The sequence below is a fragment of the Canis aureus genome, chromosome 5 (genome assembly GCF_053574225.1).
Source record: "Canis aureus isolate CA01 chromosome 5, VMU_Caureus_v.1.0, whole genome shotgun sequence".
NCBI classification, from domain to species: domain Eukaryota; kingdom Metazoa; phylum Chordata; class Mammalia; order Carnivora; family Canidae; genus Canis; species Canis aureus.
The window spans coordinates 38,598,270-38,613,894 of record NC_135615.1 but is presented as its reverse complement, the minus strand read 5'-3'; the positions used below and the strand labels follow the sequence as shown (position 1 = coordinate 38,613,894).

At 40.9% G+C, this 15,625-nt stretch overlaps 1 protein-coding gene across 18 annotated transcripts in view; it reads right to left on the bottom strand.

Annotated features, from left to right (window-relative positions):
• Nucleotides 1-15,625, bottom strand: part of ARHGAP26 (Rho GTPase activating protein 26) — a 419,433-nt gene that overhangs the window by 184,880 nt on the left and 218,928 nt on the right. For all 18 annotated transcript variants that reach the window (XR_013379692.1, XR_013379693.1, XM_077897670.1 and 15 more), the window contains one exon: nucleotides 13,691-13,727. Coding sequence is in view for 16 of the 18 variants with exons in the window: in XM_077897670.1 (XP_077753796.1) it covers nucleotides 13,691-13,727 (37 nt within the window). In the remaining 2 variants the exon portion in view is untranslated. The remainder of the gene's footprint in view (nucleotides 1-13,690; nucleotides 13,728-15,625) is intronic.

Sequence of the window (15,625 nt, the reverse complement as noted above, 5' to 3'; positions counted from 1 at the left end):
CCACCTTTTAAAAATACACAATGGCTCATAAGTCACTTGGCCTGATCTCAACTCTCCAGGGACTTCTCATGACACTTAGAACACAAGCTTGCCTCCTGACTGTGGCCTCACATGGTCTAGTCCCAGCCTACCTGACTGCTCTCCCTCTGGCCTCCTCCACTCCAGTCACCACAGTCCTTCCTGATATTCTCTGGACATAGCTGGTTTATTCCTTCCACTTCAAGGGCCCTTGCATGCACCTGTTGGTTTCTCTGCCAGCTCCTGACATGCCTCACTCCCATGTTTATTCAGGTTTCTGCTCAAATGTAACCTCTTCAGAGAGGCCTCCCTGCTTCAAGTTTCTAGAATGGCTCCCCCTTGCCTTGTCATTCCCTATCCCTTTTGCTCTTACCTCTTCTTAGCCCTTCTCTCCACCTGAAGGTATACTTTTGTTTACTTGCTGTTTGTCAGTTTCTTTCCCTAGTATAAATGCATGAGAGCAAGGACTTTATCTGCCTTATTCATTACTGTAGCATCAATAAATATTTCCCAGGTGAAGCAACAAATACAATCCACATTTTCACCTGCTGAGACACCAGAAACCAATAGGTAAAGAAGTCCCCACACTCCACAAGCCTTGAATGCTGAGCAGCTGGCTGAACACACTGGTACCTTCTAGAGTTCACAGGCCCTGTGGTGGGAAGCACAAGACAAATAGGACTGACTGGGATCTCATTCATCCCCTGACCTCTAAGCATGCCAATCGGAACTTTTTTCTCTCCCTACTCTACCAGATACAAAGGAAGCTATCTTCTTTTTCATGGTTTCTGGGGACACACACAGAAAAAAATAAGCCAAGAAGGATATAGAGTAAACAAAGTAAACTAGGTAGCAGGAAAGAGATGAAACCCCTGCCTGGCCCAGAATAAACCTACCAGCTCTCAGCCCAAGTCAAGAGGCTCTAAGATAACTGTAAAGAGCATTCCAGTTCTCAGCAAGACACTGCAGCCAAAGTGGCAGCGTCTGGGTTCTTGTATAGTACACACTTGCAGCAAACTGTTTCCTTGTGGGTTTTTACAGCTGCAGTCGCCCAGTCCACCTTAAAATTTCCAATCAGAACAGCAGTGAAAGAATAATGCTGAATGCACACGGTATTATGCCAACCAGTTTCATCAGGACCACTCATCTCCTACTCAGGGGTCTGGACATCCAGAGAAGCAATTACAGTCCCACAGGGCTCAATTCCTTTCCTTCTTGAGGCGTGGGTGGTTGTACACTGATCTCTCAATCAAAAATGACCGTTCGCCAGCTTTCTTTTATATATATAGAGAGATTTCATTTATTTATTTGAGAAAGAGAGAGCACAAGCAGGTAGAGAGGGAGAGGCAGACTCCCCATGGAGCAGATAGCCTGATGTGGGGCTGGATCCCAGGACCCTGGGGTCAGGACCTAAGCCAAACGCAGATGCTTAACCGACTGAACCACCCACGCACCCCTGTCGCTAGCTTTCTGAAAGAGGAAGTGTTCCAAGCAGAGAACCAACTTCTGCCCACCAAGGTCCTTTTCCTGCCTTTGGTACCTGTCTTCTCACTTTGATATGCCCTAAGAATGGTTCAGGTATTTTTTTGGTCACAACAAACTGAGGCAGCAAAGGACAAGGAAGGAGAAGACATTTGTAATCAGAATCCTAACATTTACATTTGTGGCTGCAGTCACCACTAACTGGTTTTGGGAGACAGGCATACTTCACCTCTCTGACCCTTCGCATCTGCACAGATGAGGCGCTGTGAAAATCAGCAAGGCAATGTTTGTGAAGGCACTCTGAGGAAATGTAAACAGACTGTCTGCTATCATGCTTTTATATGAACAGCCTCTGCTTTGGGGTAACAATGATGTTATTGATAATAACAACAGTAGATAATAACATTTAATGACTGCTTAGAATACCAGGCACCACTGAGGTAAAGATTTCCATTCTAATCCCATTTAATCCTTCCAACAAACCAATGATGTAGGTACTAAAGCCATACTCATCTTATAAGTTAAAAAAAAACAAAAAACAAAAAACAAAAACAAAAACACCAAGGCCTGGGGAAATTATTTTCCCAAGGCCACACACCCAGTAAGTCATGAGGCTGGGATTCCAAGCCATATATATAATAATACTGTAGAGCCCACACTCCCAACCACTATTCAACACTAACCTCCCTGTGGGCAAAAGGACTTGACAGCCTCTGCTGAATCTTACACACTGAATAGGAGTTGCACTATCTGAACACTCTCATCAGGGTGGGAAGGAATGACCCTGAGAGACCACAAGTATGTACTGAGAAGGAAGATTCAGTTTTCTCATCTATAAATGGGGTGAATTATACCATCAATCTCATAGGGTTCTTATAAGGCTCAAACAACATAATGTATATCAAACCCAGAGCACACTGGCCAGTAATAAGTATGGGTTCAATAAACAGTAATTGAGAGCCTTGAGGAAAATCTTTCAGTCTCTGCCTCAACAACTCCTTGCACTGGACTTTAGGACTTAAAGACGCAGCCAGGGACCTGCTCACTGTTGCTTGGCTGAAGGCCAAACCAGAATACCAAAAGGTGGTTCACACCTGCCTGGGCCATGGCCTGCTCTCAGTATGCCTACACTTCTAAGGGAAAGAAGGATATTAGATCATAGTAAAGTCTCACCATGGCTGTATCTGTATTCTAAAGTCGGCTGGGAGAGAGGACGGTTTGTTAAGTGTCATTTAGGACAAGCAGAAAGGCTTCTGAACATGTACGCTATCTGGAGGAGCACAATAGCCAGTCACATCCTTGGGGGAAGGAGTCTCAGCAAACAAAATGGCTGAGATCCCATATAATAAAATCTCTGAGAAAACAAGCTGTTCCTTCCCTTTTCTCCCTTACTAGCCTTCAATCCCTCAGCCAGGGTTATTTTCAAGCTATGGCATTACAGCTCAACTGACAATAATTTGAGTTCCATGCAGGCATACCCACCATGTTGCACACAAAGGTCATAATGTAAAGTGAGGTGCAGAAAATCAGCACTTGGGTGAGCTAGAATTATACCATCTTGTCTGCCTGTGGCTCAGAAGATAAAAGTAGGAGCCATAGAAACCTGCCATGGCACAGGAGGGAGAGGAAAGGAAAAAGCAAAAGGGCCAAGAGAGGTGGGAATGGGGGGCTGGAAGGGAATTCTGGCAAGGGAGACAGCCAGTGGCTGTCTCCTATCAGGCCTGGCCTGGAAGGTGTGGATGGAAAGCTGGAGGGGAAGGTGTACTCAGCTGACTGCCTCGTGGGCCAGCACTCAGGAGGCCAGGCCGCCATGCCCATTAATGCTGCCCATCCTTCTTAGGTTTAAAAAGGGAAATGTTCTATTTATAAGCCACCGACCAGTGCAGACCTGGCAGCCACTGGATGGCTCCGATTCCACAGGGATCCTGGTTACCAGTGACTGCCTTCTCCTGCCTCTCAACTGTGGGTGTTCTAATAGCAAAAGGCCAGAGGTGACTGGAAGCAAAAGGAAAAAGAAAATCCTCTTTTCTGTCCTCTGCTGCTTTCATGAGACTGTTGAACTTTTAGTAATGTCTGAAGGTTTTAAAACCTTTTCAAAACAGTGACCCGTATGATCCCATGAAGCCTTTCCCTACTATCTTTAAGACTAAATCTCTTTTTCTGTTTTGCAGATCAAGGGAAGCTGAGGCCCAGAGATGAAAGGAATGTATAAATCAGAGGCACAACAACAATCAAGGTAATGGTGACCTCCCAGCCCCTCTCCTGGTCCTCAATCTTATCCTCATGGAACAAGAAAAGCCTGGATACAACACTATAAGGGAATGTGATCTTGAATGATGGCCTGAGGAAGGATGGAGGTGTATAACAGGAACCAAGCAGCTTTGGTTGTGTGTCCAATGCCTGCAAAAAGGGCAGTGGGCCACTTTCTGCGCCTGGGAAGCTGCAAAATCACTAACACATATTCACTGTCTCTCAGCATCATGCATGCATGTCAATGTTAACACATATTTTGATTTACTTGACATTATATGAAATATACTTTCTGTATTCTGCTTTGAATAATTACAAGAATTTTCTCACATCATGAAAATTATTTATAAATGCCATTTGTAATGGTTGTTTAATATTCTGTTGTAGATTTATATCCAAATTTGTTGAACTATTTCCCATCATTGGACTTGAATGTCCTTTCCAGATTTTTCCTGTTGTGAGGAACATCAGCCTGAGTGTGCTTTTACCTTGGTCTTTGCACATTCCTCATGTTCTAATGAGGAGGTTCACAGAGAAGGAATATGGGATGGCCCGTCAAAAGCAAAGAGCTGAGAAGGTTAGGTGTTTGATGCTGATGAAGAAAGGCCTTCCAGCTCCAATGGGTTGGCCACATAATGTTAGGACAGCAAAACAGAGGAAAGAGACTTCCCACCTATTGAGCAGTGGAGGAAGGAAAGGAGTGACCTTGGCAATCAGGCAGATTCTGGTTTGAACATCAGATACCCTACCTCTTGACTATGCCACCTGGACTTCTTAAAGACTAATGCTGAGTTGTAAACTTGGTTGTTATGAATAGCATTTCCACTAATGGCAACTACAGACATATCACTGTCATGCTGCCTGCCCAAACTTTATTCCATCTTAAATAGCTTAATACTAGGGTAAGTTTTTAAAAAGTAGTCTAAGGAGGCGCTTGGGTGGTTCAGTCAATCAAGTGTTTGACTCTTGATTTTGGATCAGAATCATGATCTCAGGGCTACAGGACTGAGCTCTGCACTGGGCTCTATGCTCAGTGTGAAGTCTGCTTGAGATTCTCTCCTTCTCCCTCTGCCCCTACCCCTACTCACACTCTTGGTCTCTCTCTCTCTCAAATAAATAAATAAATAAAATCTTAAAAAAAAAATAGTAGTCTAGGGATTGACAATCTCCTACAATCTGTGGGCCAAATTTACTAGCTAGTGCCTGATTTTTACATAAAGTTTTATTAATAAACACACGTTTGTTTTCATGCTGTCTATGGCTGCTTTCACACTTTAATATTGAGAGTTAAATACTCTTGCAAAACTGAATATATTGACTATCTAGCTCTTCACTGAAAAGGCTGACCCCTGTGGTAAGTAATAACATTTAGAAAACCAGGAGGTTTACATGTTTACATGTTTTTTCCCTAATATCCATGAAAATAAATATATAAATCTAAATGGTAATTTAAAATGTGTGTCTGGGGATCCCTGGGTGGCGCAGCGGTTTGGTGCCTGCCTTTGGCCCAGGGCGCGATCCTGGAGACCCGGGATCGAATCCCACGTCGGGCTCCCGGTGCATAGAGCCTGCTTCTCCCTCTGCCTATGTCTCTGCCTCTCTCTCTCTCTCTGTGTGACTATCATAAATAAATTTTAAAAAAATTAAAAAAAAAACAATAAAATGTGTGTCTGGTACTATCAAATATGATCTGAGATACCAGTAATAGTATGCATACCCCACTTTGAGAAATGCAGTCATGAGGATTTAATGAACTAACACTCCTAAGGCACCAAGCCTGAAAACAGCAGGGGTTTTAGCTGCCACCCTTCGTTCTCCTCCCTGCTCCCCTCAGGAACACTTCTGCCACTCCAGTGAACTCTTCTTACACGACAGAGTAGTTGGCATGGCAAGATAATGAGAAGTGTAAGAACCAGTAATTACGAGGCATGAATAATACGCCAGACACTTTGCTAAACTCTAATAATCACAGCAACTTCAGGAGATAGGTATTGTATTCACCCCTCATTTTACAGAAAAGGCAACTCAAGGTTACAGGTCCAATACTGACCCGTTCCATAGGCAACATGCCAGCATGCTAATCCACATGATTCCCAAGGTACCCTCCACTGAAACAGCTCTCTCCAATCCATATGGCAGGACCTACCCACCAGAAATCACCTGAGGAATGTGCAAAGACCAAGGCAGAAGCACACTCAGGCTAATGTTCCTCACAACAGGAAAAATCTGGAAAGGACATTCAAGTCCAATGATGGGAAATAGTTCAATAAATTTGGATATAAATCTACAACAGAATATTAAACAACCATTACAAATGGCATTTATAAATAATTTTCATGATGTGAGAAAATTCTCGTAAATTATTCAAAGCAGAATACAGAAAGTATATTTCATATAATGTCAAGTAAATCAAAATATGTGTTAACATTGACAAAATCCATATAAGACAAGGAAAAAAAGACAAGAAGGAATTATCCCTGGGGTGGTATTACAGATGTTTTATATTGCATTTCTGAAAATCATTACTATTTTTCCTTCATACTCTACAATGAGTTCATATTATTTCTATAATAAGCAAAAATACCTATTTTTTCAAGTTGCTTAAACCCTACAGATGACTAAATCCTAACTCCAACTTCACATTCCTTCACCAGTCATGGCTCTTCCCCAACCATGTCCCAGTGTAAATGACAACCTAAGTGAGCTCTTGAGCATTATACAAACACAAGAGATTCTTGTGAAAGTGCCAGATTAAAAACAAACTGGAAGGAAAGAAGAGATTGACTCTGGAAGCAGAGGAAGTGCTGGATTTTCTTCTTCTGGGGGCAGAGGGAAAGTTCTAATTTTTTAAAAATCTCACTAGCCTAGGTGGAAGTCCATTCTGAGATCACTCTCCAACCAACTGGCTCCGGCATTTTGTCTGCACAGCAGGTACATCTGCAGATGGCATGAGGATTACATGTGTCCACAAACGTGATGGGCCATCTGGCTATTGTCTCCGTGTGCTCTGAACCTCAAAAGCAAACCATATACTCCTTAAAGACAGGCACATGTCCTACTTGTGGGTGTCCTTTCCCCTCGGCACTCACACTGCCCCAGGCCACTGACACTTAAGAACTTTGAGAGGTATTAATTGAATGCAGAGCTACAGGAATGCTGGACTCCCGCTGGGAAACCAATTGAAAGGTTCAGGTAGGAGCACAGAGAAACACATGGATCAAGAGCAGGGAAGCACCATCAACCACTGCAAGGTCCTCTTGCAAAGCCAGATGGTTGGTATGGAGCTGAGTGGGAAGTGTAGGAGAAGCCACATCTGGGGCAACCTGGGCATATACCTTGGCAATTACCCAATTAACCTATGGAATTTGGGTGAATGTGCACATTAAGGAAAGTGGCACTGTGATCTCAAGATGAGGAGACTGGCTCAGTCTGTCAGCCTTCAAACAGCTGGAGAAGCACTGGGAGGCCAGCATTTCTGTAAACAAGCTCAACTTTTTATAGCTAAGTAGGCAGTAACATTTATTATTTAAAACTTCTAACTTGGAAGAGATCAACTCACACTAGAAAAGCCTGCCCTTCCCTTACTCTCTTGTACTGGACTAGGCTAGGCTTATCTTCTGTGACAAGTTCTCAGCTCTCTAACCCTCGCTCAACAACAGCAGTCTTGGTGGAGAAGAGGCCACTTCTTTGCAGCTTCTCCTGATTCCTACTGGAGCTCATTTCAGGAGACAAAAAACCCATTCTTGCAGAGCCTCTGGGGAGGAAATCTCACAACTACAGTCAAAGGCAGGGCAAGCAAGAGGATATGGAGACTGAGGAGATGGATATGCATGGAGGTGGCACAGGGGGCCAAAGAGAACAGGGTGGGAGGAGGGATTCTTGCCCAGGACAGAGTCCTGTTCTTGGTAATGAGAGAGGGAACAAAATCCAAGATAGGTATCAGCAGTCTAGATTATTGGCATTGGGGTGTGATCAGCAAAGCAGCCTAGGGAACGACAAACCATACTTCCTACCTCTCTAGTATTCTTACATCTCTTCCCTCCCCTTCTCTAACAGGCAAGAATTTGGAGAACTAGAAAAATCCAGTATCACTGATATATATCCTGACATTCTACAGGCAAACCCAGGGAAAGTCCCCTAATGGTATCGAGATCCCTGGTAAGAGATACATAGAATTGACAAAAATAGCAGATCGGTTTTTGAATTTAGTATTTAAGAATTAACTTATAGGCAGAAAACTAAAACTCTGATAAAGGACACAAGTAATCTGAACAAAAGGAAAGATCCCAAATTTTGGAGATGACTTATATTATAAAAGTGTCAATTTTCTCTGAGTTAATCTATGCAATTCTAAAGGAAAATTTTAAGCTTCTGAGAAACTTATAAAACTTATGTTAGAATTTACACACAAGGATATAGGTCCACAAGCAGCTAAGTCAAACCTTAAAGAGTACTAAACAGGAAGACTTACCTCAAAGACATCATATGAAAAGCAGAGAGGTATTACCACAAGAACAAACAGACCAAGAACCTAAAGAATTCAGAGTTCAGATATGCAAACCTAATATACAATAAAGCTGGCACCGCAAGTCAAAAGCAGGAAGAATGATATTTGTGGGAAAACTGACTCTTGCTGTGGATAAAAAGAAAACTAGATCTTCAAGAAATACCAAACATGATGGAAGGTAATCAGTTGGATTAGAATGAAAGACAGAATCATGAAGCTAATAAAACAAAATGTAAGTACACATCTTTCTGATGTGGGTCAGAAAGGCCTTCTTTAAAACACAACTTGAAAATCATAAACCAGAAGGTGAAATTTTTTTTAAAAAATTTACTTCAGGGATCCCTGGGTGGCGCAGCAGTTTAGCACCTGCCTTTGGCCCAGGGCACAATCCTGGAGACCCGAGATCGAATCCCATGTCGGGCTCCCGGTGCATGGAGCCTGCTTCTCCCTCTGCCTGTGTCTCTGCCTCTGTGTGTGTGTGTGTGTGTGTGTGTGTGTGTGTGTGTGTGTGTGACTATCATAACTAAATTTAAAAAGAAATTTTAAAAAATAAAAAATTTACTTCAATACATAAGAGGGCTTTATATTCAATAAGAATATCACACATAATATTAATAGATGGCAAGATGGGAAAATTTATTTAAAAGGTCTACAGCTAACAAAGGATGGATACTTAAAATATAGAAAAAAACTTGACAAATCAACAAGAAAAAGGTGGCAAATGAAAGAACTATGAGCAAAGGACATGAAAAGGCTATCAACAGAAGGGGAAACCCAGTATGCAGACATAGGAAGAGATGCCTAAACATACAAATTATCAGAGAGATGTAAATCAAAGCAATAATGAGCTATCATATTTCTATGATTGACAAGAAATTAGAAGACTGAATAACGGAAAAGTTGCCAGAAATGAAGAAATCCTTGTGTAGGGCCAATGGGACTGTGGCTGGACCTTTCTGGAGAACTACTCCCTCAAACTAAGTAGATGCACATCCTCTAAGCTGGCCAACGATTCTCCTCATGGGTATATCCCAAAGAAATTCTCACACAGGGAGATATACAAGCTGTGCAAAGATGTTCACTGTGGTGCTGTTAGTGCTCGGGAAGAGTTAGAGGCATGAGGAGAAGGAGTACGTAGCTCTGTAAAAATAGATACACCGTGTTATATACACCACGGAGGGTGCAGCAGATGGAAGCCATAGTCTAATAGCAGACAGAGGAATAGAGATGGCTCCCAACACAATGTTGAGGGAACAAAGAAAGAGAACAAGACATATCATTTATATAATTTAAAAATATAGGTAGATAAAAAGATACAACATTGCTCAAAAATACACTTTAAAGTATACATCAGAATAGTAGTCTACAGAGGAGCAAAGAAACAGGAGCTTGGAAAAAAATTAAAAATGAAGAAAAGAAAAAGAAAAAGAAAGAAAAAGAAAAAGAAAAAGAAAAAGAAAAAGAAAAAGAAAAAGAAAAAGGAAAAGGAAAAGGAAAAGGAAGAAACAAAGAAACAAAGAAAGAAAGAGAAAGAGAAAAAGAAAAAGAAAAAGAAAAAGAAAAAGAAAAAGAATCAATGAACGGAGGGGCCTGTAATGATCCCATGCCACAAAATTAGGTAGTTTGATTAATTCAACCCCTCTATACATGAGATTCAAACAGAGTCTAGAGAAGAAGACAGGAAAAAGGCTCTGCAAAGAAACTGACGTTTGTTTATCTGCTGCCATCCTCTCCCTGACAACTGGGCCATTCGGAAAATACCAGCAGCTGACAGGCATTATTTATGCCCTGTCTGATACCCCACAGGCACTGTATGCCCTGAGAGGAACTTCAAGATCAAAGCAACAAATTCAGAAGTATCCCCAAAGGAATTTCCTTTTGCTACCTGCCCCTTCAAAATGTTCTGGTTCTGGGATAAAATGGAGGCATTCAACTCCCATGAAAACATTTTCTAGAAAGGAAAGTGCTAGACATTTAAATTTGGATATTCGAGGCAAAAAGAGCAGTGCCACATTCTGAAATTCCTATCAGATTGACTTCTCTCAAAAACAGTTTCGACTATGGCACAGAGGGTTGCAGAACAATCCGAACCTGGACAACAGTGCCACCTGTGGTGGCACATGAGCCCTGTGAGTGGGTGTGGTGTGAAAATGAACACAGACACGGAAAGTACAACCACGTCAGAAAGGAGAGGGAGCTAAATTATACAATGTGAAAATGGGGTCCCAATGCTAGAGGAGGTGAGAATATATCAATCCAAAACCCTACTCTGGTTTTGCCAGCTTGGAAATAGAATATCTTTTGGAATAATACTTAAAAAAAAAAAAAAAGTTTCTATCCAAACTACCCCTGGAAAAATGGCCAGTATGTTTTAAACCATTTTTTTTCCCCTCTCAGGCTTGCTAAATCAAAGGGTAAGCAATTGAAAAATCATTAGACACTCCAGGCAGCCGGTTCTCTGTACTCTGTGAATAATGGGATGCCAAAAACGAACTGTTGCAAGGGTCTGTGTTCTCCAAAATGGAACTTTTTGTATTGCTCTTTTCTTCAAGAGATAGAATATCCTTGGGGTTAACAGTAGAACCTTTGGAGTTAGAATTCAGATTAAATTGTGCCACCTGAGTTTACTAACCTCAATTTCCTAATATACAAAGTAGGTCAAAAGTACCTATTCTCATAGTATTTATTAACTAAGCCCATACCCACAAAACATCCTTAAAAAATATTAAGTAGTGGGGATCCCTGGGTGGCGCAGCGGTTTAGCGCCTGCCTCTGGCCCAGGGCGCGATCCTGGAAACCCGGGATCGAATCCCACGTCAGGCTCCCGGTGCATGGAGCCTGCTTCTCCCTCTGCCTATGTCTCTGCCTCTTTCTCTCTCTCTCTGTGTGACTATCATGAATAATAAAAAAATAAAATAAAATAAAATAAATATTAAGTAGTGGATAAATGCTATCTATTAACAACTATGATTTTAAAATACACAGTTAATGCAGACAATGCAAAGCATGAAGGTCAGCGCCTCTCAATAATCTACCCTCCATGTACATTACAATTTCATGATAAAGGTCTTTCCAGATGTTTTTCTATCAATATATCTAGAGAAGTTAAATATTTTACCAAGAACATTGCTCTGGGTAACCTGATTTTTTTTTTAATCACAATTAACAATATACTGTGGGCACCATTTCCACAAATACCTAGATCGCTCTTGTTCTTACTAAAGACTACACAGTACCTTGGTATTTTTAAAGATTTTACTTATTTATTTGAGAGAGAGAAAGAGAGAGAGAGAGAGAGAGAGAGAGCTCAAGTGGGGAGGAACAGAAGAAGACAGAGAATCTCAAGCAGAGTAAGAGTGCAGAGACCAAAGCAAGGCTCAATTCCAGAATCCTGAGATCATGACCTGAGCCAAAATCGTGAGTTGGACCCTCAACTGACTAAGCCACCAGGTGCCTCATATCTTGATATGTTTAATCAACTTTCTATGACATATCTGATTGTTTCCCTGTCTTTGTCATTATTACCAATGCTCTAGTGTACTTCTTTCTCGCACAAAGATTTTTGTACTCTAGTCTATTTCTTTAGGACAAATCACTGGGTCAAAGGATATTGGCTCCCAATACATATTCCCCAAATGAGCCTACAGAATGGTATAACAAGAGGGATGCCTACCCATAAAATCAGGATCATCTTTCAAATCTCAAGCAGAGAGGACAAGGCTTATCACAAATCACAAGCAAACTTAGTTGGTGGTCTCCACTCACATGCATCTCATCCTCCAGAGTTCCTGGGTCCTTTATTATAAAAGAATGTGTCCCAGGTTGGGGCATGGCATGAGCATGTTATTAAAGTCTGCTTAGGCATCTATCTTTTGTTCTGATGCCTGGGTAGTTTGCCTGATTTCCCACTGGCAAACTACCCTGCTCCCATTTTATGCAATACTCTTAAAACTGTCAGGGACTGTGTTGTTTACCCCTGCGTCAGCCTAAGCTAGACCAACTTGTTGTTATCTTCCTGGGAATCTTAATCTTCAGAAGAGTGAGGCGAGTACTAAAAAACAGTTTAGAGCTTTATGATCCTGCAAATATTATTCAGAAGACTCTTTCTTATTGGCTCCTGAAGCTCCCGAGCTGGTGTGTTTTCAATTCTGGTTCTTTGGCTCTTCCTATCTTTACTGTGAGTTACTTGACAGCCTTCCATATTCCTTCATTTTTTATTACTGTGTTTTCTGCTATTGTTACTTTAGAACCAGTTAGCCAGACTTGATTCCAGATCACTAAAACAATCCTACCTGAGGATATGGGTGGTGGGGCAAGGAGGAGGGGAGCACTTGTTTCTTGAATGTTTATCTGAAAAAATTTTCCCTTATTCAATTCTTGAAGGAAAAAGAAGAAAGAAAAAACTTTTTCCCCTCTCCCAAAGGCCTCTTAACCTACCAATAACAACTATTCCAAATTACTTAATATTTTATATAAAACTCGTCAAAATCTGTATTTTGGAAAGGATGAAAGGAAAATCTTTGTCCTTTAATGGATTTCACACACACACAAATACCTCATCCTCTTGTCCACATGCAGAAGCACTGATTTACTGATTTTTTTTTTTTTTTTTTTTTTACATTATTGGAATTCATAGTACGGCTATCTGTGAATGTTTCTCCAAGTGGATTTTACAAAGCAAATCTGAGGCAAGGGGACAGGACTTCCTATGCACTCATGTAAGCAATCTGGAAGGAACTGGTTCGTACTCCTATCCACCAAGGACATCATCAGCCCTAAAACTCTAGCCGTAGCTTTTCATTTTAATCCTATCATCTTTACAAGGTTACAGGTGCCCTTGGAAATTATGATTAACCAGAGTGCTCAGAGCCAGCAGCAGGGGAAATGTGCTGGATATTCTACAGAGGCTGGCCAGGGTCATTCCCATCAAAGAAGAATACTATTACAGAGTTCATCATCTCCACTTTTTCCTCTCCGAAAAGGTAACAAAGAACACAGAGTTACTAAGTGATTACTAAGATAGCTGTTGCCTATCCAGGCCTTTGAACAAGACTGTGTAAGGGCAATTCTGGCTTTCCCCTAAGATAAGGTTCTTTGGAAGCTGCGTATTATTCAATTAAGTGGCTTTTAAGTGGCGATTGGAGCTACATTCTCAAGAACCAGGATTAACTGAGATAATGTACATGAAAATGCTTTGTCAAGTGTGAAGGGTTATGTAATGCAAGGTGTCATTACAGTCTTGCCAGTCAGGCTCCCTAAATGTCCTGGAGTCACTGACATGGTAAGTCAGGATGGAAGCATGGGACTACACCAGGGAAATGGGGCAGACCCAACATGCCCACAGCACCCCCTGGTGGTTCTTCCTCAGAGTAGCAACTTTTAAGGCTCAATCCCAACCCCAGCTGTAGAAAATTATCCAAGGGACATACTTACTCCCTTCGCTCTGACTGTCTTTGTTCGAATTGTACACCTGGAAAACAGAAATAAACATTGTGTGAATTTTATACGACTCTAGAGGTTCAATGAATAAAATCACTTCCAGCCCCCTTTCCCTAATTTGTGCCATTTAGATGGAAGGCCATTTCTGGCCCCCAAATATGAATCCTCTCTAAAATTATCTACTGTCCAGTATTTACTTCAGGTATTCTCAAGTGTGTGTACATCATAATCACCTGTAAAACTTTACTGTAAAAAATATTCTTTAAAAAAAATTATATATATATAAATTAAAAATAAAAGTTTTAAATAATTACAATCATTAAGCATTTACTGTGCAACAAGCAATGTGATGAACAATTTACATGAATGATCTCAAATTACCTACACAACAATTCTATTGGGTAGAAATTCGTCATTGTATTACAGATGGAGAATTCAAGGCTTAGAGAGGTTACTTAAGGTCTCATAGCTAGTAAATAGTAAAGTCAGGACAAAGACACATTATTATAAACTGTTAATGTGTTAACACTGAGGAATGGAACCAATCACATTTTACTTTATATGCTTTTAAAATTTAAATGTTGTAAGGAAAAGATATTACTTTTGCAACATAAACCCCTTAAATGATTTATAAAAATCATAAAAGGGAAATACCCCAATATAAAACACACAATGACATATTCCAAGAATCAGCAAGCTTCTTTTATGAAGAGCCAGAGAGTAAATATTTTAGGCTTTGTGGGACAAGAGACAAAATTAATATTATGTAGATACCTGTTTAACAAGAGAGGAAACTAATTTCCACAAATTTTTGGTTGACAACATTTAAAACACAGCAATTTTTAAAAATACAGATATAATACTCCTCACAGGTAAAAATCTCTTAGAGTCCCAAGGCTCTCTTTTCAGAGATGCTTGGCTCAATACATCTAGAGGTTAAGTGATCCTCAACCAAGAGTGGCCATGAGTCATGTGGAATACTTCTTCCAAGGAGTATAATTTTTTGAAATGCAGATCCACCAATCAAAAGAATGGGGTTTTATTTGTTTGCTGGTCTTATATAAGGAGGATAATGTTTGGCTTAATTAGGGTTCAAAGTTAGTATTTCCTATTAAATCAATTACAAATGTTCATCTATAAATGGCATATTTAGCTCCAGGGCTATACAAAAAGCTCATGGTATGCTGGATTAGGCCTGTAGGGCAGTTTGCCAAATCCCTGATATGGTGACATTAGTAAGTAAGATAAAACCTGTGTTATAAGGGGAAAAAAAATCACAGTCTCCCAAATCTTTCTTTGGTGATTATGATTCTATATATACAAGAAGGCATAGGGTAAAGCTGGTCATCGTAAGTATGTATGTATGTACGTATGTATGTATGTATGTATCTATCTACCCACCCACCCACCCACCTACCTACCTGTTCCAAGCAATTCTCATGGCTCATCTTACCTGACAACCACTTATTTAACCCCTAGAGGTAGTGAGACAAGAATCTCTAAAAAGAGAGTCATGAAACCCTAAGAAGGACTTCCACCTGCTAGCAAGTGTGGGTGGGAATGGCTGCTCAAGAGCTTTCCACCTTGGACCTCAGTTGCCTTGTGTTGTTGGGTAAGGCTCTCACCCTATTTGGGCCACTACTGTCTCATCTATGAATTGAAGAAGTTGGCCAAGAAGGTTTTGAATGATCAAACTCTAAGTAAGACAAGTCGCTCCACTTTATTATTATTAATTTCCTAAAGAAAACTAAAGAGGCACAACCACTATGTGAAAGTCAGGAGGATAAGGATTAAAGTTGGGAGGATGAGGTTTCTGTACTTGAGACAATGGCTCAGTTTTTATGCTTAAAAGTTCTAGAGATGAGGGGTCAAAAGACTGTGATCCTGGCACAGCGCCTCTTGGAGGGAGGAAGACCAGGGCAATCGGCA